This window comes from Lepus europaeus, chromosome 6, assembly GCF_033115175.1.
Source record: "Lepus europaeus isolate LE1 chromosome 6, mLepTim1.pri, whole genome shotgun sequence".
In the NCBI taxonomy this organism is placed as follows: Eukaryota; Metazoa; Chordata; class Mammalia; order Lagomorpha; family Leporidae; genus Lepus; species Lepus europaeus.
This window is the reverse complement of record NC_084832.1, coordinates 126,428,205-126,450,118: the sequence shown is the minus strand read 5'-3', so window position 1 is coordinate 126,450,118 and position 21,914 is coordinate 126,428,205. Positions and strand designations below refer to the sequence as shown.

Sequence of the window (21,914 nt, the reverse complement as noted above, 5' to 3'; positions counted from 1 at the left end):
GGTTAGTGTGCTGGCTGCTTCACTTCTGATCCAGCTCCATGCTAATGCACCTGGGAAAGCAGGGAGGACATCCCAGGTACTTTGGCCTTTGCTACCCATACGGGAGGCCCAGAAGAAACTCCCAGCTCCTGACTTAACTCTGTCCTAGGCCCAGCCACTGCACCATCTGGGGACTTCATCAGAGGATGAGAGATCTCTCTGTCTCTCTCTCTGCCTTCCTTCCTCCCCTGTTCCCTCTCTCTGCCTCTCTCTATAACTCTGACATTCAAATAAATAAATAAGTCTTTATAAAAGAAAAACAGCAGGTACACAGAGAACAAAATGATGCTGACATCTACAATCAATGCAGGGAAAAATCAACTCCTGTAAAATTGGTTTTGAAAGATCCCTATCTGAAGCCTTGGCTACAGGCTGAAAGCCATATGTCACTCCGGATGAGAACCACTGAATCGGTGGGGCTTCTTAAACCACCACCTGCAGCCTCCCGCGGCATCCACTCGCAGGAAGCGAGCACCAGAAGCAGAGCTGAGATTCGAACCCAGGCTCTCCCAAGCAGAATGCCAGCAACCCAGCAGCGTCGTAACTGCCAGTGCAGGCACCTAGCCCTGTCCCTTCTCAGAACCTCAAGCACATCCTGAGAGCCATCTGGCCTCTCAATTCACAGGATGTTTAAGCAGAGCTTGGGTTTCTGTGTTGAGGATTATTTAGCTTGGGAAAACGCACCAAAGTTACCTTAATTGTTTATCTTTTTTACTATCTTAGCTCCTCTAATGCAGCATATTCATGAAATCATCTAAAGCTTAAGATGACTGTGAGCTCAGAAGAGGCCATGTTTCTACAGCTGCTCACTAGCACCATAGCAAAGGTGACGAATGGCTGCAAGCCTGGGGGCCGCGGCCTCGCGGGCCCAGAGCCGCTTCCTGCGAACTCCGCTGTGTACCACAGCAAGGCCGGGTGGTGGTGGTGGGCGTGTCCTAGGCCCACAGCTCAAATTATAAACCTCTAACTAAAATACGATGATGGGCCCAACTGAGCCCATGGCTGACAGCTTCCAACCGCTACAATAGGGATCCTAAAATTTACGCCATGGTAACAGAGCGCGGCATTGCAGCACAAAACCATCTCCTTTCCTTTTCATGCCTTGGCTCTCAGCCGTCTAGCCTGAGGCATGCTGCACCAAGAGTCACAAAACGCACTGTTTCTGCCGATCTGAGAACGCTGTGTGTTCAGCAGTTTATAACTTAAAAAACATAATCTCAATTTACCGATAATGTCTGTGCCAAGGTCACAGCCTAGATATTTTCATTCCTGCCCAAAGCTGCCATTTATGAAAATATTTGCTGAGTGTCGTTTCTAAAGGATGCCAACTCCAACATTAGAAAAACCACAACCAAGGCAGAAACTCTTACAGAAACTCTTTCTTTCATAAACATACACAAATAGGAAACACAATTCATTTCCTAAACTCTCCTGCAATAAGCTTAGCCCAACATCCTGAAATTCTTATAAAAACGGTTATTATGTTTCTTTTAAATTTTGCCTGATGAAAATGTTCAAAAATACATATTCTTTTCCTGGAAGAAAAAAAAAAATCAACAAGCTCAGTCACAAGAAGAAGCAAGCATCCGACAAAACAAGGTGACAAACTGGAATAATTGCAGCTTTTATTTACCTAAACCTTAAGCAAATAAACTCAGCAAATAAGCAATAGACTCGCTGGGAGTCCTTCCACACATTATCTAATAAACATGCTGATTTCAGAAATTTAATAATTGCATACTGGATCTCCAGAGAGTCCATCCAATCTACGATGGAAATACTATGAAGAGAGCCACAATGCCCGTGAGTGCAAATCGGCAATCATGCCAGCTGCTCTGCACACGGCACCAGCCCAGGCTACCCCACTTACTTTCAACTGCACTTCAGCAGCGTCCTTGAACCGCTGCAAGCTGGACACGAGAATTTTCGCCAGCAGATGCCCGGTTCCTGTGCATAAATTTTTCTTTGCAATCAAGCGTCCTACAAGACTTAAACCCAGACACTGAATTTCTAGGAGAATAAGACAAAAATGCACATAAAATTCATTGCTTTACAGCTCAAAACTAGATTAAAAAAAAATTGAAGACATCCAACCAGCAGCCAGTGGCCTGTGAAGATCCAATGCACCGACCTTGGTCATCCGGGTACATCTGCAGCGTGTGCAGCACCGTGTCGACAGCACCCTCCAGCGATAGCAACTCTAACACATCCGGAACATGCGTTATCGAAGCCATGACTTTCAATCCACATTTCTGAATCCCAGGATTTCCAATGAACTAAAATCAAAAGAGGATGTAAGGTTATTTGCTGTTCAAAATGAAGTCTTAATATGCACCTGAGTTAAAACCAGTCAGACTCCAATAAAGCACAAATCAAGAAACCCAAACACAAATCAGTACCCTTTATTCTGTCTTCTTTTACTAACCACTTTAATTGATTATCAAAGGCAAGAGTTAGCAGGTGAACATATGAGGCATCGTGCTCAATACTTCACATGCATTTCTTTAAACTTTCTTCTCACAAAATCCAAACCAACTCCGATGCCATCATAACACGGGTTCGCTAAGGACAGAAGGGTTGAGAAACGTCTCCTGAAATGACACTGACTGCAAGGTGCGGGAACAAGAGCATCTCTAATGTCATGGCATCGCCACACATGTGCCTGCCCCACCATGGGCACCCATGGAGCAGGAAGGGCTTTAGACCCAGCCCCTCCAACCTTTCTCACTGCCACCCTCTCTGTGAACAGACTTTCATCCCTTTCCCAGTCTAGTCACTCAGTGCCATCCAGGGGTTCTGACTTGGTGCCCCCCACCCCCACCGTGCCCTGCTCCTAGGTCCCTGCTGCCCAGCCTGGCCGTCAACTCTGCCATGAGATGAACAAGGCACCTGCTGCCTGGCCTGCCCTGGTGCTTCTTCCCCATCACTATTTCCAACTGACTGACTCCATTAGGCGTGAAAGTGCATCAGCTTCAAGGTCAAGAAAACTTGGGTTTCAATTGTGTGAATCTCAGGACTGTCTAAAAGAAGGCTGTAACAGTGATCCAGAAAAGGTGAATCGGGGGTTATCCTAGAAATATAACCAATCCAGAGCCACACAAAGCAAAGCTGGAGGTCCAGCCAGTGTCTGTCTCCGCTTCCTCGCCAGTGAAACCATCCTGGTCTCACAGGGCCACCAAGAAGATGAAAAAAATCAACTCTGCCCAGGCAGTAAACTGAGTGATGACCACAGGGCCACAGAGCACACTGTGAGCTGAGCGCTCAGCAATGAAACTCGAGAGAGGGAGACGTTGCCGTACCGGGCGTGCCCTTCCATCAAAGTGTCACTTCCTCTTCATTTCTGAACTCATGAACAGAGAAGTCCTCACCCAGCACCACCACACTCTCCCCACCTTCCCTTTCATACAGCAAGACTCCTGCCTGACCATTCAGAATTAAAACCATGCAAAGCAAAGCCATCCACCGGCTTCACGGCCACTTTCTTAACTTCCGTGATCCCACCCTCCCCTCACTGTTCTCAAACTTTATCATTCACTGGCTCATCTCCTTGATATCATCCCGTAGCTGCAGACTTCACTGAGAGCTCTGTTCCTACAGCTCTTCTATTCGTGGTGGGGCTTCATTCACCCACATGGCGCCAAGCACAACAGCGAGAGCACCAGCAGTCACAAAGCCTGCTCCTAGGAAGCACCTGCTGTGTGCCAGACAACTTAAAAGCACATCCTGTACATCAGCTCACTTGGCCCTCACAAAAGCCCTCTGCTGTAGACATACTATAACTCTCCAGGGATTGATTAAAAAAAAAAAAGTGGGACCAGGAGCTTTAGTAGATAATTCAACGCCCAAGTTCCAGCCTCTTAAGCTCAAAGTCCATTATTTCTCTCTGCTTGACACCAGCGCCTTAAACTCAGGGGTTCAAAGTCAAATGTTTGGAACTTCTCAAAACAAAAAGTCAGACTGCCATGCATCTGTGTTCAATTACCAGCGCCATCATTCCTGCTGGCCAGGCAAGCCAGCTTCCCAGGTGCACACCTGCGTGATCACACACAACTCCGTGCTTCCAAGGGCCCCACTGCTGCTTTAATGCTGTGCTGTCCCTGGGTTTAAATATCAGTAATTCTCACATAAAAGGCCCTGTACTTTCATTCTATACTGGGCCCTTCAGATTACATAGCCACACGTGATGCAAAGCTCAAAATTTATCACAGGCTTATTTTTGTGTTAACATCACATCAAACCACTATCTATAAAGCACCTATCTCTGTCTTTAACACCTTCACCTCTAAGAAATTTATTTTTTAAAAAACATTTATTTATAAGGTGGAGTGATGGGAGGGTTGGGGAAGGCAAGCAAAAAGAGCTTCTATCTAGCAATTTATTCCCTCAAAATGCCCACAACAGTCTGGCTGGCCAGGTTGAAGCCAGCAGCCAGGAACTTCATCTGGGTCTCCATGTGGGTGGCAGGGGTCCAAGCACTTGGGCCATCTTCTGCTACTTTTCCAGGCACATCAGCAGGGAGCTGAATCAGAAATAGAGCAGCCAGGACTCCAACTAGTGCTGTATGTGGGATGCTGGCATTGCAAGCCAGTGCCTCCTCTAACAAACTTCTAAATCAACTATTGGTCCTTGCTACGTTGACCTGCCCTAGTCTCAACCCATTTCAGGTCCAGTCTGATAATCATTAATGACTTCTAACAGGAACTCTAACTCAGCTATGCACAAAAAGAAATCAGAGTTTCACAAGATTATCTATGACTGTGCTTAAATGAATTCATTAGAATTCATTAGAAGGGTAGAGCCAGACAGTGATGCAGTGGGCTAAGCCATTGCTTGGACACCCACACCCCATGTCCAGGAGACAGTTCAAGTCCTGGCTGCTTCACTTCCTATTCAACTCCCTACTAATGCACCTGGGTAATCAGTAGATGATGCCCCTGTAACCACATGGGATACCTTGGAAGAAACTCGTGGCTCCTGGCTTTGGCCTGGCCCAACTCTGGCTGTTACAACTATCTGGGGAGTGAGCCAGTCAATAAAAGATCTCTTTCTGTCTCTCTCTCTCAACCACTCTTCAGATGTATATTTCATTTTTAAAAATACAGGAACCTTGAAAACAATACGGCTATTATGTATGCATGACATTGTGATACTCGCAGGGCTTCCTGAGACTTCCTGCACTTATCTAAAGCACCCCCTGAAAGCAGGACCTTTTCTGCATCGCTGTTTATGTTAGGATGAAGGGCAATTTACTCATTTCTACCTAGCCGATGTTTTTCAGGTGAAAAACTATGCCCCACATCCTTTCACATGTTGGCCATGAATAACTGACTAGGTTTCTGGAATGAATGTACTAACTTGCCAGCTCCACGGGAAGCTGCCCACACTGGCCTCTTTGCCAACTACAGGTAACCAGGTTCAAGGAAGAACTACTACTCCCAGATGCTGTGGGCTTTTGTTTCTTGCTTCCTGTTCTCTTTAAAAATCCCATCTTTGCTCTTGAGAAATGTAAAAAAGGTATGGATTGGTAATCATGAATATGAGTAGATGGGTAATAAATTCTAGTGACCTCCATATCCTCTGAAAAATAAGAGGATTAAGATAAAAGAGGTCCAACATCATAAGACTGATATCCTCTAAGGGAGATAAAGTAATAAAGCAGAATTTATGGATATTTAAAGATGCAATTCAAGGAAACATTTCAGGGAAAAAAAAGTTAGATACAGCTAGAATGAGGGTACCATATCCCAGGACTAACACTGAGAGAGATCCTAATTAAGCGGTTGGATTTCAAGATAAAGAATCCTTCAGGGAGTCAGGTAAAAAAACCTAAAAACAACAACAACATAAAACAACTCATTTAAAAATAAGAAGCAAATGCAGCTGGTCTCAGACTTCTCCACCCATCTATCAGTACCAGGATATGGGGAAATGATGCCTACAAATACTGACATCTTAACACCAACCATGCTCTCTTTTCAATAGTCTAAATATGCAGACAACAATAACAAAAACTCTGAATATTAAAATATTTAGAAAGGGGGCTGGTGCTGTTTCACAGAAGGCAAAGCCTCTGCCTGGGGTGCCAGCATCCCATATGGGTGCTCCATCGTGTCCTGCTTGCTCCACTTCCAATCCAGCTCCCTGCTAATGCTCATGGAAAAGCAGTGGACGACGGCCCAAGTGGTTGAGCACCCATGTGGGAGACCTGGAAGAAGCTCCTGACTTCTTGCTTTGCATCAGCTCAGCTCTAGCCACTGCAGCCATTTGGGGAGTGAACCAATGGATATGAGACCTTTCTGTAGCTCCTGCTCTCTGTCTCTGTCTGTCTTTCTGTAACTCTACCTCTCAAATAAAATCGTTAAAAACATTAAAAAACATCTTTTTAAAAATAAGTGGGAAATGAAACCTTTTTAAGGACATTCAGATTAGAAAAGAGAAACTAAACCAAAAGCACTTGAGGTGGACACTGATTCTGTGCAGCTGTAGGAATAAGACGAAGGCAAGCTGAGGAAACACAGGGTTATGAAGTGGAACGCAAACATTGTATACTCTGCCAATGTCGCAATCCATTAGTATAGAAAGAATATAAAAAATACCTAACAGTAGTCAGCAGCATTGTGAAAATCAGAATACTCTGATATTCCTGTCTTTTACAGCCAGAATCAAAAGACATCTTCATATTTAATACCAATAAAATTAACAAGTAGGGCGCATGCTGTGGCACAGCAGGTAAGGCCACCACCTAGGATCCACTTCAGTTCCTGCTGCTCGACTTCCAATCCACCTCCCTGCTAGTGCACCTGGGAAAGCAGTACCAGATGGCCCAGGTTCCTGGAATCCTGGGGAGACCCAGATGAAGCTCAGAGTTTCAGACTGGCCCAGCCCTGGCCTTTGCAGCCATATGGAGAGTGAACCAGCAGATGGAAGATCTCTGTCTCTCCCCTCCACTTTTTTTTTTTTTTAAGATTTACTTATTTATTTGAAACTCAGAGTTACACAGAGAGAGTAGAGAGAGGTCTTCGTCCGATGGTTCACTCCCCAGTTGGCTGCAAAGCCAGAGCCGTGCTGATCTGAAGTCAGGAGCCAGGAGCTTCCTCCACGTCTCCCACGCAGGTGCAGGGGCCCAATGACTTGGGCCATCTTCTACTGCTTTCCCAGACCATAACAGAGGAAGATCAGAAGAGGAGCAGCCGGGTCTCGAACCAGTGCCCATATGGGATGTCAGTGCTTCAGGCCAGGGTGTTAACCCGCTGTGCCACAGTGCAGGCACTCTGCCTCTCAAATAAATAAATCTTTTTAAAAAAGATTAACTAGAGGCCGGCAGCACGGCTCAATAGGCTAATCCTCCGCCTGCGGCGCTGGCACACTGGGTTCTAGTCCCAGTTGGGGCGCCAGATTCTGTCCCGATTGCTCCTCTTCCAGTCCAGCTCTCTGCTGTGGCCCGGGAAGGCAGTGGAGGATGGCCCAGGTCCTTGGGCCCTGCAGCTGCATGGGAGACCAGGAGAAGCACCTGGCTCCTGGCTTCGGCTCAGCGCGGTGCGCGCCAGCCGCAGCGTGCCGGCTACAGCGTCCAATGAGGGATGAACCAACAGTAAAGGAAGACCTTTCTCTCTGTCACTCTCTCTCACTGTCCACTCTGCCTGTCAAAATAAATAAATAAATAAATCACTGGCAGAGCAAGATCTCAAAATTCTGCCCCCCAGAGAATGGCTGTAATAATGTCAGCCTGGAGAAGTTTACAAGTCAGCATCACCAATCACCCTCCAAGGAGGCACAATCATTAAAAAAAAAAAAAAAAAAAATTAACTAGCATGTATTGAGTACATTCTATGTGTCAAGCACTGTACTGATACTTTTATATGAAATACACCATAAAATATCTCTAATAATCCTACCAGGAAAATCATTTATTACCTCTATTTTATTCATAATAAAACTAAGATACTAAGTAGCTTGTCCAGGATACAGAGTCTGCAGATGGTAGACCCAGATTTTAACCCAGCATTATCCTGACTCCAGGGCCCACAAAGTTAACTATTAAGAAATTTTGTACAGCTGGAGCTATGAAAGCAAACACTATATGATAATAATCTGAAACAAGTGGTGCTACAGTTAGTGACAGGAGTAAGGCTGAGAAGACATTAACAAGTGGAACTGGGGCCAGCTCTGTGGCTCCTGGCTTCAGTCTGGCCCAGCCCCAGCCATTGTGGCCATTTGGGGAGTGATTCAGCAGATGGAAGATCTATTTCTCTATTTCTCTAACTCTGATTTTCAAATAAATAAATACTTAAGCCAAAAGGAAAAAATACAGTATCCTGAAATAATTTATAAATAATTGTAAAATAACTGTGTAACAAATTCATGATCATGGGGCTGGTGTTGTGGCATAGTGGGTAAAGTTGTTGGCAGTGATACTAGCATCCCATAAGGGTGCCGGTTCAAGTCCCAGTTGCTCCACTGTGGATACAGCTCCCTGCTAATACTCTTGGAAAGACAACGGAGGATGGCCCAAGTCACTGGGTCCCAGCAGCCACCTGGAGACCCAGAAGAGGCTCCAGGCTCCAGGCTCCAGGCTTTGGCCTTGGCCTTGGCCAGCCCAGGGAGTGAACCAGCAAAGGCAAAGTCTCAGTCTCTCTCTCTCACTCCACTTAACTCCACTTTCAGATCAAACAATAAATTTTCAAAAATAAAAGAATGGTACTATGCTGACTGCACCAGAAAATGTGCAAAGGGTGATGACACAGATGAATGGACACCTGGGGGATACCCTCGTATTCTGGAAAAGTGGAGATTTCTCCACAGTTGCATATTAGGAATCTCGCCTTGTGGTTTTTTAGTTCCTACACAGAATTAGCTACTTTGGAGCTAAGATGACATGTCTTTTCAGTGTCTATGGAAGGGCAATACATTTCAGGACAGACAACAGTGAGCGGCAGCAACAATACACACACTTCCTAGCAGATGATGAACAGCTCGGATTACTTCTGCAACCTGGACGCTGCAGGCCAAGAGGGGCCCTGCTCATTATATCCAAAGATGCCTCACACACTGTAGGTCAGTCTGAGAGAATATTCCAGAACATGCCCCACCAGCCTACTCAATGTCTGTTCTGGAAATGACACAGTCTCCTTTTACAATGCCTTGCCCACAGCTCATCACATGTTGGGGCCAGTGCTGTGGTATAGCAGGTGAAGCTGCCGCCTGCAGTGTCACCATCAAAGTACTGACTTTGCTGACACCTTTTTCTTCTTCTAATCAATGTCAATGAGTGTCTCTAAGTCTTTGTGTACATGTACATTATCAATGCCTGGAGTGGAATCACTCATCAGAAAACAAGAGCATTTTCATTTTGATAGATACTACCACCTTTCTCTTCAACAAAAGTTTCCCTGTTTTGAATTTACTTAGTGGGGGCCAGCATTCTGCCACCTGTGATGCTGGCATCCTACATGAGTACTGGTGCCAGTCCTGGGTTCCCCACTTCTGATCCAGCTCCCTGCAAATGCACCTGGGAAAGCAGCAGAAGATGATCCAAGTGCTTGGTCCCTGCCAACCACTTGGGAGACCCAGAAAGAGTCCCAGACTCAGACAGAGTCCCAGACTCGGTTTCAACTTGGCCTAGCCTCAGCTATTGTTGCCATTTAGGGAGTGGACCAGCAGGGGGAAGATCTGTCTGTCCCTCTGTGTAACTCCACATTTCAAATAAATAATAAATCTGGCCGCAATGGCCAGAGCTGAGCCGATCCAAAGCCAGGAGTCAGGAGCTTCTTTCAGGTCTCCCAATGGGTACAGGGGCCCAAGCACATGAGCCATCACCTACTGCTTTCCCAGGCCACAGCAGAGAGCTGGATTGGCAGAGGAGCAGCCGGGACTAGAACCGGCACCCATATGACATGCCAGCACCACAGGTGGAGGATTAACCTACTGCACCATAGCGCCGGCCCTATAAGTAATAAATCTTGAAAATAAAATAAAGTTACATCAGCGATGACTACCATTGAGAATTTCTCATATGCACACATGCCTTTTACATTTTACCACCCTCAAATCTCATCCGTCTGGGACATGCTTGGGGAAAAAGATGAAGGGAAATATTCAGCTTCCTGTTCCCTAAAACGGCAGCAAAGCTGCTGTCGCAGTGGAAATGGCGAGCAGCCTATCACTCCAGTGGTTGGGGAGTATTGTGTACCCACCATGCATTCCCATTGGCGTCTCTCCTGGAGCCACCTCTACGGGGAGCTGATCCACGTCCTCCAGTACCAGAATTGCCGCATTTTATTTACTCAAGTTGTATGCCACAGTTGATTTTCTGGTGGAGCTAGAACACAAAGTATCTCCTCTCCTTTCAAATTTCTAGTTGACACTAGTTTAGCAAGTTCTAGCTATTCTCTCCCCCCCCCCCCCAGGCAGAGTGGACAGTGAGAGAGAGAGAGAAACAGAGAGAAAGGTTTTCCTTTTTCCGTTGGTTCACCCCGCAATGGCCACTGAGGCCGGCGCACCGCGCTGATCCGAAGCCAGGAGCCAGGTGCTTCTCCTGGTCTCCCATGCAGCTGCAGGGCCCAAGGACCTGGGCCATCCTCCACTGCCTTCCCGGGCCACAGCAGAGAGCTGGACTGGAAGAGGAGCTACCAGGACAGAATCCAGTGCCCCAACTGGGACTAGAACCCGGTGTGCTGGCGCCGCAGGCAGAGGATTAGCCTATTGAGCTGCTGCGCCGGCCAGTACTAGCTATTCTTATCAAAGGTTCATAAATACTAATCAATATGCATTCTCAAAAAATCAGTCATTTCACCTAAAAAGTTTATGTTTTCGTGCCTTCATTTTATCCTTTGTGCCCGAGTTTTAGTTTCTGTGGTCATGTAAGCCATCTATAATTTTGCTCATATGGAATTTCTTTTTGTCGCTGTAACTTTTACAAATCAGCTCTTTGACTATGTATGATTTACAACTGACCTAAATATCTCCACTATTTAAACTGAGTAGGTTTTTCCTCAAGGGTCTTGTGAAGTCCACAAGCTCTTCAATTTCTGTCTACTTCTTTGGAAGACTGGTCTTGCTGTACTGGGTCCCCTGGCTCAAGCCAGGAAGGAGCCAGCACATACAAGCACAGATGCAGCTCCAACGCCCAGAGTGCTCTTCTCCACTTTGATCTCAGAGATAGCACTGGCCAAACAGCTGTTTCTGGGACAGGCAGCTCCAAGTTCTCAGCCGTGGAAAAGCTACCAGGATCCAACATGAGTGCAGCACACATGTTCCAGACAGACCCAGCAGCCGCTTGGCTTCCGTACATGCATTTTTCTGTACCTAACACTGATTCACGTTACTGAACACTTCTTGAGACTCCGCTTTGTAAATCCTAGTTGAGTCTTGCTAAGGTCTGGATCCTGAATGATCCCCACAGGCTGCCCAGGGCGGTGCTATGGCAGGTGGTAGAAGCTCCAGGAAGAGGGCCTAGTGGGAGAGCCCGAGTCACCAGGAAACCCTTCCCCCAGACATGCTCTACCATCTTCCTTGGGCTCCTTGCCACACAGCAAAGCCTGCACCATGCCCTTTAGACATTGAACCTTCAAGACACTGAGCTAAATAAACTTTTTGTTCCTTCATACTTAGCTTATCTCAGGCCTTTTATTGCAATAATGAAAAACTGAGTCATACAAATCTCCAGTTCCACCTTATTTAGGGTTCTGTTCTACAAAATTAGACTTACCCGTTGTTTCTATAAAATTTGGACGTTAAACCTCTCATGTTTTGTAATCACAGAATTTTAGAGCTAAAGAAAACATTTGTTCTCATCTTTTTTTTTTTTTAATTATTTGACAGGTAGAGTTATAGACAGTGAGAGAGAGAGAGAGAGAGAGACAGAGAGAAAGGTCTTCCTTCCCTTGGTTCACCCCCCAGTGGCCGCTGTGGGCTGGCGCACCGCGCTGATCCGAAGCCAGGAGCCAGGTGCTTCCCCCTGGTCTCCCATGTGGGTGCAGGGCCCGAGCACTTGGGCCATCCCCCAATGCCTTCCCGGGCCACAGCAGAGAGCTGGACTGGAAGAGGAGCAACCGGGACTAGAACCCGGTGCCCATATGGGATGCTGGCGCCACAAAGTGGAGGATTAACCAAGTGAGCCATGGCGCTGGCCCTGTTCTCATCTTTCAGAGCATCTTTTTTCCCTCAATCACAGTGAAGCATTAGCAGAATAACAGTGCCAAGATTTTTGATATAAAACATTATTGGGGCAAGCATTGGGCGCAACAGTGTCAACACTTGGAAAGGTCGTATCCCCTTTCACAGTGCCAGCTCTGCTCCTGGCTCCAGCTTTCTGCTAATGAGCACCTTGAGAGTGAACCAGAGGATGAGCACTGGCTCTGTGCCCTCTCTTTCACTCTATCTAAGCCTTTCAAACAACTGCACAAAATACTGTCGCTGCTTCCCCTTGACCTCAACTCTGCACCAACCGACAGCCACTGTGCAGTGAGGCCGTGTGACAAGGCTCAGGTGCTGGCAGAGAGGGGCAAAAAGAGGCAGTTCTCAGTCACTTCTCCTGGATGTAGTGAGAAACGGTCAGACCCTGGAGCCCAGCGACTCCGTCACCGTACTTAGGGCTGATGGGCAGCGCTGCCATCTATGCCACCCTGGTACATGGGCGCTTCAGCAAAGTGCAGCCAGCTGGAACCACAGTCACCTCTCGGGCTTTGCGGGAGCCTCTTCCTTCTTGACGACATTCATCATGAATCTAATTTATCACTGCCTCCCCTGTGTTCCCAGAACATGCTCCCAAATCTGCCTGAGCTCCTACCACGCTCGGGCAGACACCTGATGTCAGGCACGGCTGTCGCTCCCCAGCCAGATTATCAGGAACGAGAGAGAAGGGAACAGATCACCCTGCTTATGGGCTCATCAGTGCCGGCTCCGTTCCTTCTGTCTCCTTATTTTTAACAAGTATTTCTAGAAGTCAATTTGACCCTTTTACTACATATTTTGCTATAATCAAAAATCATATCAAGGTGTAAGTAGACAAGATTCAAACATACAAGAGAAAATTACATTACAAAATTCAACTTAAATTGAGAAATCCAAGAGATCTCTCTGGAGACTATTCTAATTAATTCATGACATTTATCAAAGTATGCTAAGTCACAAGGAATTATTTAATTAATTACTTTGAATCCTCTTTCCCTGCCATAAAAACATTAGCCTTAATCATTCTTTACATCTTTATTCTTGTATCTTTTATAAAGAACCAACTCATCTTAGGTTAACGCAATTCCTTTTTTTTTTTTTTTTTTTTTGATAGGCAGAGTTAGACAGTGAGAGAGAGAGACAGACAGAGAGAAAGGTCTTTCTTTTCCATCGGCTCACCCCCCAAAGGGCCACTGATCCGAAGCCAGGAGCCAGGTGCTTCCTCCTGGTTTCCCATGCGGGTGCAGGGCCCAAGCACTTGGGCCATCCTCCACTGCACTCCTGGGCCACAGCAAAGAGCTGGACTAGAAGAGGAGCAACCGAGACAGAATCCGGCGCCCCAACCTGGACTAGAACCTGCGGTGCCAGCGCCGCAGGCGGAGGATTAGTCTAGTGAGCCACAGCGCCGGGCAGGTTAATTCAATTCCATGAACACCTATTGCACTACACAAGATAAACATGGTTCCCTTCTACCCCTTTATTTGTACTTAGCATGATTTAGTGACACTTTTGTTATGAGGCACACAGAAACGCAAACGCCTGAGCAATGGGAAGAAACCCTGACAATGAGCCTGGAGAATCAAAGACAACTCTGGTGTTGTGCCCTGGATGTCTACATGGGCTGATACTTTTAGCAGGGAACCAGGGAGAAAAACAAAACAAGAGGGGCCTGGCATCGTGGTATAGCTGGTTGGGACACTGCCTGCAAGGCCAAGATCCTAAATGGGCACCAGTTCCAGCTGCTTCACTTCTGATCCTGCTCCCTGCTAATGCCCCTGGGAAACCTGGCCCAAGCACTTGGGAGAAACCTGGATGAAGCTCCAGGCTCCTAGCTTTGGTCTGGCCCAGCCCCCATTGTTACAGCCATTGGGGAATGAACCAGCAGACTGAATATCTGTCCATCCCTCTCTCTCTCCCGCCCCTTCCCTCCCTCCTTCTGCTTCTCTATAACTCCACCTTTCAAATAAATAAATATATCTTAGAAAAGAGAGAAAGCAGCATGTTGAGCTGCACACCCAGCTTCACAGGGGTTCACGATTCTGGCCTTCACAAGGAGGCTGTCTAAGGCCACAGCGAGCAGCACCCTGACTCCAGCCGGGCCACCTTGGCACATTTCCTTCAACCCTCACCCCATCTCTCCAGGTCTCAGCCACACACTTCCTACACTTCCTAGCAGCACGGGAAACTTAACCTAGAAAAAGCCCTGGAGTTTGCACATTCAACTTTCTAGGGGACCTTGTAAAGGAAGAAAGCCTGTGTTCGACATACCCTGTTCAAAGCCGCGAGGACCAGTGTGTGGATGTCACTCTTGAAACACTGCTTTCTCACCACGTTTAGGTTCCGCTGAGATTCTGTTTCCTCTCTGGACTCTTCTGGCATGCCTACGTGCAAAAGCACACAGAGAGGCAAATAAATAAAAGCAGGCTTTTCTCCTGAAGATTCGAGCTGAGCACTCTGTCACTTGTTAGAAATGATCATGATGAAGCCAACAATGCATTTGTGCAATGCTTTGTTTCAAGAGTGGTAAAGAAAGCATACACATAGTTCGCCACTGGATACAAAGAAGCACAATGTGTCTGGAAGTTTACCGCACTTAAAGAAGCAAGAAGGGACCACGAGGGAGGGATTTCTGGACCAGGCAATCTCTTGTATGAGAAGACTGTGGTTTAAGACACCAGAAAGTTTTCTTGCAACAGAGGCCAAGCAGAGAAAGGCTGAATTGTCTGGAGCTCTATGTTTAAAGGCCAGCTATGAATTGTAGGCAGAAAAGCGCAGACAGAAAAATGGTGGAAAAGCAGTATCATGATTGTGGAAAGCATGTCATTCTTTAATTTTTTTAAGAAATTTTCTAAGTGTTACATAATGGTACTATTTTTAAAAAAATTCCTTAAAGCCACAAGTGTTAAAAAAAAATTGACAATCAAACAAATTGATTCAATAGATAAGTAGACTATTATGCAGCAATGTTTACCAAATCTGAGACAACAGAAATGATTACTAAGGAACATATTTATAATACTTCCCCGCAATAACGTGTATTAATGCAAACTATACACTGGCTACCTATAGCCTATCCGAGAATTAGAACGCCGACACCTGCCAGGAGCCTTCCCCGTGCCCAGAATACAGGGAAGAGGGCACACCTGCACGGCAGCTCTGCCACCGGGTCTGGATCTCAGCTCCTGGGCGCACAGCACCTGGGGCTGGGCAGTGGCCCACTGCCTGTAAGTAGCACACACTGCAAGACCCATGCACTGGGTCTTCTCAAACGGTGTCCTTGTGCCCAGGTGAACATTCCTGCGAGTCCCATGCCTGGCCTCTCCTGTGTTGCTTACAGTCTTACCAACCAGCATGCAGATAACTTCCTTTCCACCAAATAGCTCTGCCTACTGTGTGCCCCACAGACTTCACAAGGGCAGAATCCACAGCCTCGTCACACCCAGATCTCAAGAGCTGCAAGCCCCATGCTTCACACATAACAGCTGTTCAACAAATGCATGAGAAGTATCCACCCTGGAGTGAGGCTGCACAGGCTGAAAATCTGGCTCCATACACAGGGTGTGACCTTAAAACCTTTGACAACCCCTTCCTCAATTTCCCCATCTGTCAAGTCCTCATAATGCTAGCTATTCTTACTGTTACCCGTTATACATGAGCAGACTATAACAGAGTTTTCAGGTGCTAGGTCGTAGCTTCTGCAGATACCAGGGTCTCCATTCCTCTCACTGTTCCCATGAGTGCACTTTTATAATCTTCATCTTTCTCCTCTATATACTGTTCAGTTGCCCTAAGTCTCTTCAAGAATTTTATATTATTTCCTCTAGAACTAAATGAGACAAATGATATTCTATTAAAACTACTATACCTTTATTATTAATTCATAAAAGCAACCAGCTTATCACCTTCATAAGCTGTTATGTTTAAAAAACAGGAAGTAGCAGTACTAGATTGAAAGAAATTAAAGAAATTTGACAGTAAATATAGCATGCAATTCTTTACTGGATACTTGATTATAGAAACTCCTGCATCTCTGTTACTAAGGACATCCAAATATCATCTAGTAAGTGGATGCATGTCTGGCTATCTTAGAATAACCTCAAAATGTTCAAATAAAAATTATATTCAATCTTGAATATACTGGGGTACTGGTTATGTAATTAGTCATCAACTATACATGAAACGATACAGCACAACACAGCATGGTGCAGGGTGACGTGCAAGTACCATGCTATGGCACGACACAGGGCACGATACAGGCTATTCCACAGTATGACGCAGAACACTGTGCTGTGTTGTGTTGTTGTGGTATAGTGCAGTATGGTGTGATGGGGTGTGCTAGTTTGATAGGGTAACATAAAGTTGAACAGGTGATTAAGCCTTTACCTAACAGAAATGTACTTACACACTCTATGTTTACATGTCTACTAATACTGATCTCCATAAACAAAGCACAGCCCACAGTCACCTTTCCATGAGCATCCATAGCTCATCAACTAACAACACTGCTTCAAGGTCCATGTAAGAAAAAAGAAAGAAAAGACTGCATTCAGAACTTATTTTCAGGCTAAACGAGTGTTCTCTTATTAACTCGACGCCTTGGTTCTCAACGTCTTCTGCTTATCTTTAAAACCCAATTCCACCCTCAAAAGAACAAGGCTGACATCTTTAAGGGAAAACTGAAGGGGTTTTGCTGTTGCTGCTGTCATTTCATTGTAACCTACAAAGAAAATAAAATCAGTATTTTCATGCAATTATATCTGCTAAGTTTCAAACGTTAGCTGACAACTAAGAATGGAACAGCATCATTCAATCAAAAAACACCTGAATGAACTCCTATTTTAGCTCAAGGTACCAGGGATTAAAAACAAAAAAGATTCACAGAACAAAGCTGCATCTTTAGAAAGTATCCTCTTAAACTGAGTGTCCTCTTAGACTCAGGAACACAAAATACCCATGTAACTGTAGAAAATGGTAGGTTCTGGAAGATTTTATTTTAAAGGGAAAAAAATGGAACTTCCAAAGAATTGTGAATGTTACAAAACAAAAGCTCTGCCCCTCCAGTTTCCCGTCGCACAGGTCTGACCACCTTGCAGACCCCACCCTGGCCCACCCTGACCCCTGACCCTGCCTCCCTTCCCCACCAAGAGCCCTGCATGCAGTCTCCCTGCCAGTCATCTCGCACCACAGCGCTCCTGTTAGCAACTGAAAACCTGGCTGTGAGCCCGCACGTTTTAAACGCCTTTTAATAAACCCAAACTGACTTCCAGAAGAAAGCACACTGCTCCCCCGCATCTCACATTGCACTCCACACACATCCGCCTCCCTGCACTCCTCCCCGCCCCTGACCCTGAGAATCTGCTGCTCTTCCAAAGTCCTCCCCGGCCAGGGCTACTCAACCTCCAACGGCAAGGATCCCAATCTCTCCCCCACTGCCCTGCCTCCACTGAGACTCCCACAGCCTTTTACACATGTGGTCGCTTCAAGTCTATGGAAAATGGCATTTAAAGGTAAGTCTATTTAAGGTACAAACATTTTGGAAATTTTGTGCCTATCTGTGTATCTCTAAGTTCCTGTAATAGCACAGTCACACTATTCTCTCATTCATCTTTCAAACCACAACAGCATCACATTCATTAGAACAGAAGAGGCACCTAATGAGTATGTGTTGAATGAATGGAGGAGTAGGTGATGTGGATGTGCTTCTGGGTAAAATAAAGGTGAGAACAGGTGTAGGTAGGAGTTAAAGGAGAGTAGACACCATTGCAGCCAGAGAGATGCACGTGGTTATACTGTTGGTTATACTGCAGAAAAACTAACTCAGCCAGAGGGAAAGCAGCACTAGGGTGAAGCCAGGTAAAGGTATGGAAATGAGCTGCCATTATGGTTCAGGCAAGGAAAGGCAAGCTTGAACTCATAATCAAGTGACAGTGATTAAAAAAAAAAAAAAGAATTATCAGACAGAAGCTCTTCTTAGAGATAAAAGCTGCATATTTGGGGCATGCATTTGGTCTTGCTGTTATTCAAGATTTCCTTTTTAATTTATTTGTAAGAGTTACAGAGAGAGGGAGAGACATCAAGAGCTTCCATCCACTGGTTCACTCCCCAAGCGGCTACAATGGCCAGGGCTGGGCCAGGCTGAAGCCAGGACCTTCATCCAGGTCTCCCATGTGGGTGGCAGGGGCCCATTGGGCCATCTTCTGCTGCTCTTCCCAGGGATTAGCAGGGAGGTGGGTTGAAAGCACAGCAGCTGGGACATGAACTGGCGCCCATATGGGATGCGGCATCACAGGCAGCCACCTTACCTGCTGTGCCGCAATGCTGGTCCCAGTTAAGATTCTTACGACCCACGTGGCCCAGCAGAGTCCTTGGGTTCAACACTCAGCCCCAGCTCCTGACTCTGACTAATACACACCCTGGGAGGGAGCCATGATTGCTCAGGTAGTTGGGTCCTTGCCATGCATGTTGGACCTGGACTGAGTTACAGCTCCTTGCTCCACCCCCAGCCCAGTGCTCGCCATTGTGGGCATGTGAACGGGGAGCCGGTGGATGGGAGCATTCTCTCTCTCTCTCTCTCTCTCTCTCTGTGTATGCCTCTTCTAAGTTTTTAAAATAAAATAAAAAACTCCACACATTTTATTACTCGTGTAGTAAATTATTGAATTTTCTCATGAAGCTTTCTTATAAATTAACTAAGTGACTTTGACATCATCATCCACCCTCTGATTGCATTTTTGGCTCAGCAGAGAGCTTTGCACTTGGCTGGCAGAAACCATCCCTTTAACTTTTGCCTAGAAAATGGATGTTGCTAAAAACTCCACAGTCCATTTGAACTGCTACCTCTTCCCGCAATCTGTATAGGACTTACCTGGCACCATAAAATGTAAAATAGCTCGAAGTGCCTCCAGCTGCACTGACAGTGACGCCTCGTGACTTCTCATAACTGTTATTATTTTAGGGACCACCGCCGCCATTGTATCCAGGGAAATGTGACTGCAGGAACAACATTGGCACACTTACTAAAAATGCCATCTGATTTAATCGCACACACACCAAACTTTAAACAGACGCAAGAGAAGAGAACCTATGTACGTTACCAGGAAAGGCTACCTGAAAATGCACTTGACTTTGGTAACTTAAGCATCCGTGTTGTTTAAACTTTCACCTCAAGAACTAGAATCCACAGACAACTGAGAATTATTTTATTGTTTCATAAAACTAAGAGCTTCCTTCTGATCTGTGTGTGCAACCATCCCAGAAGGTAGGGGAGTCACACCCTCATTTTCCAAAGGACTTGGGTAGATGAAGGTTAAATCCCAAAGTCCCATCACTGCAAACTGACAGTCACAGCTGGCATGCAAACTTGTCTAACAGCAGGGCCAGGGCACTGGGCTTCCTCCCACACCAACATCACTGAGCCGCTGGTAAGGCATTTTTATGGAGTTGTGTTTTACAAGAAGCCTGGTTCTCCCCAAGGTCTTGGAGCTATGTTCTCTTTCACAGATGAACACACACCCTTCACCCAGACCTCAGAAGGTACTGTGCACTCTAATGGAGGCAGTCCTGCTTCACATAGCAAGTGGACCCTGCACGCATCACAGCTGTGTGGTAGCTGTGCACGTGGTCATCATGATGGTGCTTTTCCACCTGCAGGCCGCACTTTCAACAGTGAATACAGGAGGCACTGTGTCCCCGTCAACTGGGAATCCCCACTGAACTGTGCACATCTCACACGTGAGCAAACAGCCAGAAACTACAGAATCCTGACCCGTGATTTACGACTTCATTTATCAAGGAGGTTGCGCCACTCCTAAAGGTTCAACGCCTACAGCACCAAAAAAAACCAACAATCAAGATGAAGTACTCAAGAGCAACCTTTAAATAAGAGAAAACAACTCAGAAACACGAAGCATGCAGATAGATACAGACTGGATGGGACGACAGCAGAGCCCACCATCCAAGCAGACAGGTGCATCACACCCCAGGCCCGTCGGTCACATTGTGCAGGCAGCCGCAACAGCTGTGATTTGCTGGGTGCTTAAAATGCACCAGGCATTATCCACACTGCTTCAAAAAATTAACTTCTGTAATCCCCACATTATAAAATCATAACATGAGATCCTTAAAATATATTTCTGGTCGAGATAACATTTTTAATTTGCACCATCGACAAAGTCTTTTTGGCTCCACTGAATAAAGAATTCAACAAATAAAAAGTGAAAAGATCCCAGTGCAACAGGAAAATAGGCAAGGCCTATGCTAAATAATCAAACGAAAACAAGTTCACCTCTTTCATATAAATTTGATAAGTCACAAAATCATTAAAAAGTTAGTAGGATATAATTTCCACCAATTTGTTGGATGAATAAAGTTTAACAAAACACAGTATCTGTAGCCAAACTGCTACACATGGGTATTTCCTTCCTTCTTTCTTTCTGAATTTTGGCTCCCACATATAAGGGAGGAGACATGAAGTTTTTATTACCCCTTTTTACAGGTGAGGAACGTGAAGTTCAGCAAACAGTTGGCTCAAATTAGCTGCAGAGCTAGGACACAGCATCAGTTTTGGCTGCCACATCCGTGCCTTTAGTATTTTCCTTGACATGTGCCAGTTCCCTCATGGCTTTTTTGTTTGTTTGAAATTTACTCAATGCCAAAGCTAACTCACATTTTTCACCTTAATAAAATGAAAAGTGGCAGGGAGCGTACTCTGCAGTAAGCACTGTGTGCATGTCACTGAGTTCTGGTTTTTTTAAGCCAACAATTCTGTCCATTCCACCATCTACCCCCAGATAAAAAGATCTAGGCCCTGCTGTGCCACTCATTAACCAGGCTCTTACTCTGAACACTGAGGAACTGGGCCAGGTGCACCTTAGAGCTCCCACTGCTGGGATCTGAGAGTTAATTCACATGAAGAAATCATAATCCAGTTTTGTTGTGAAGAAGCAACAGTTAAAAAGCTAGTCTCTGATTTCATGTCTTACACCTTTCATGCTGACACAATCGGCAGAAATAACGCTGATGTCACGTACCGTGTAATCATAAGCTTTCTAAATGTAGTGAACACCGTGCACAGAGAAACCAACCTTCATCATCTGTCCACAAGCTCTGCCAATCCTTTCAACGTTCAGATAAAACCATTCTGTGGCCTTGGTGACAGGAGACCATGCTGCCAAAGGTGTCAGTCTTCAAAGCCCCATGTTTGCCCCCTGTAGCAATAACCTTCACATAGGGACAGTCCCTTTGCCCCACCTGCTCTGCGTAATCGCGTGAGTCCGTCTTACCTGCCTTCAAACAGGTGGTTCAGCATTTTACAGCCGCTCTCGGCCACTTCAGGGGAATGTGCGTGCCGCTGCATTAATTCCAGAACATTCAGGTATATCCCTTTAGACAACAGGATCTTTCTGAAATTAACTACAAGGTTGTTTCAATGTTACTTATAGAAAGCAAAGCCAAGTTTCCTCATTTTGCACTAAGACACGGGATATAAGACAGCCCAAATTCACAGAAAAGCATGTCCCCAAAGGGACAAATATCCTATGTTCTCCCTGATCGGTGACAACTAACCGAGCACCAAAAAGGAAACCTGTTGAAGTGAAATGGACACTATGAGAAACAGTGATCTGATCAGCCCTTGTCCTGACCGTTGATGTACAACTTAATACTTTATCCCTTTTAGTATTTTTTTGTTCTACTTAATGCTACTG

The 21,914-nt window shown here is 45.8% G+C and overlaps 1 protein-coding gene across 1 annotated transcript in view; it reads right to left on the bottom strand.

Moving 5' to 3' along the window:
- The window catches only part of LRRK2 (leucine rich repeat kinase 2), a 158,744-nt gene that overhangs the window by 102,967 nt on the left and 33,863 nt on the right, over positions 1–21,914 (bottom strand). The window contains exons 12-16 of the mRNA XM_062195073.1: positions 21,492–21,621; positions 19,076–19,200; positions 14,479–14,591; positions 2,171–2,315; positions 1,910–2,049 (exon numbers count right to left, since the gene is read on the bottom strand). Of these exons, the coding sequence (XP_062051057.1) occupies positions 1,910–2,049; positions 2,171–2,315; positions 14,479–14,591; positions 19,076–19,200; positions 21,492–21,621 (653 nt within the window). The remainder of the gene's footprint in view (positions 1–1,909; positions 2,050–2,170; positions 2,316–14,478; positions 14,592–19,075; positions 19,201–21,491; positions 21,622–21,914) is intronic.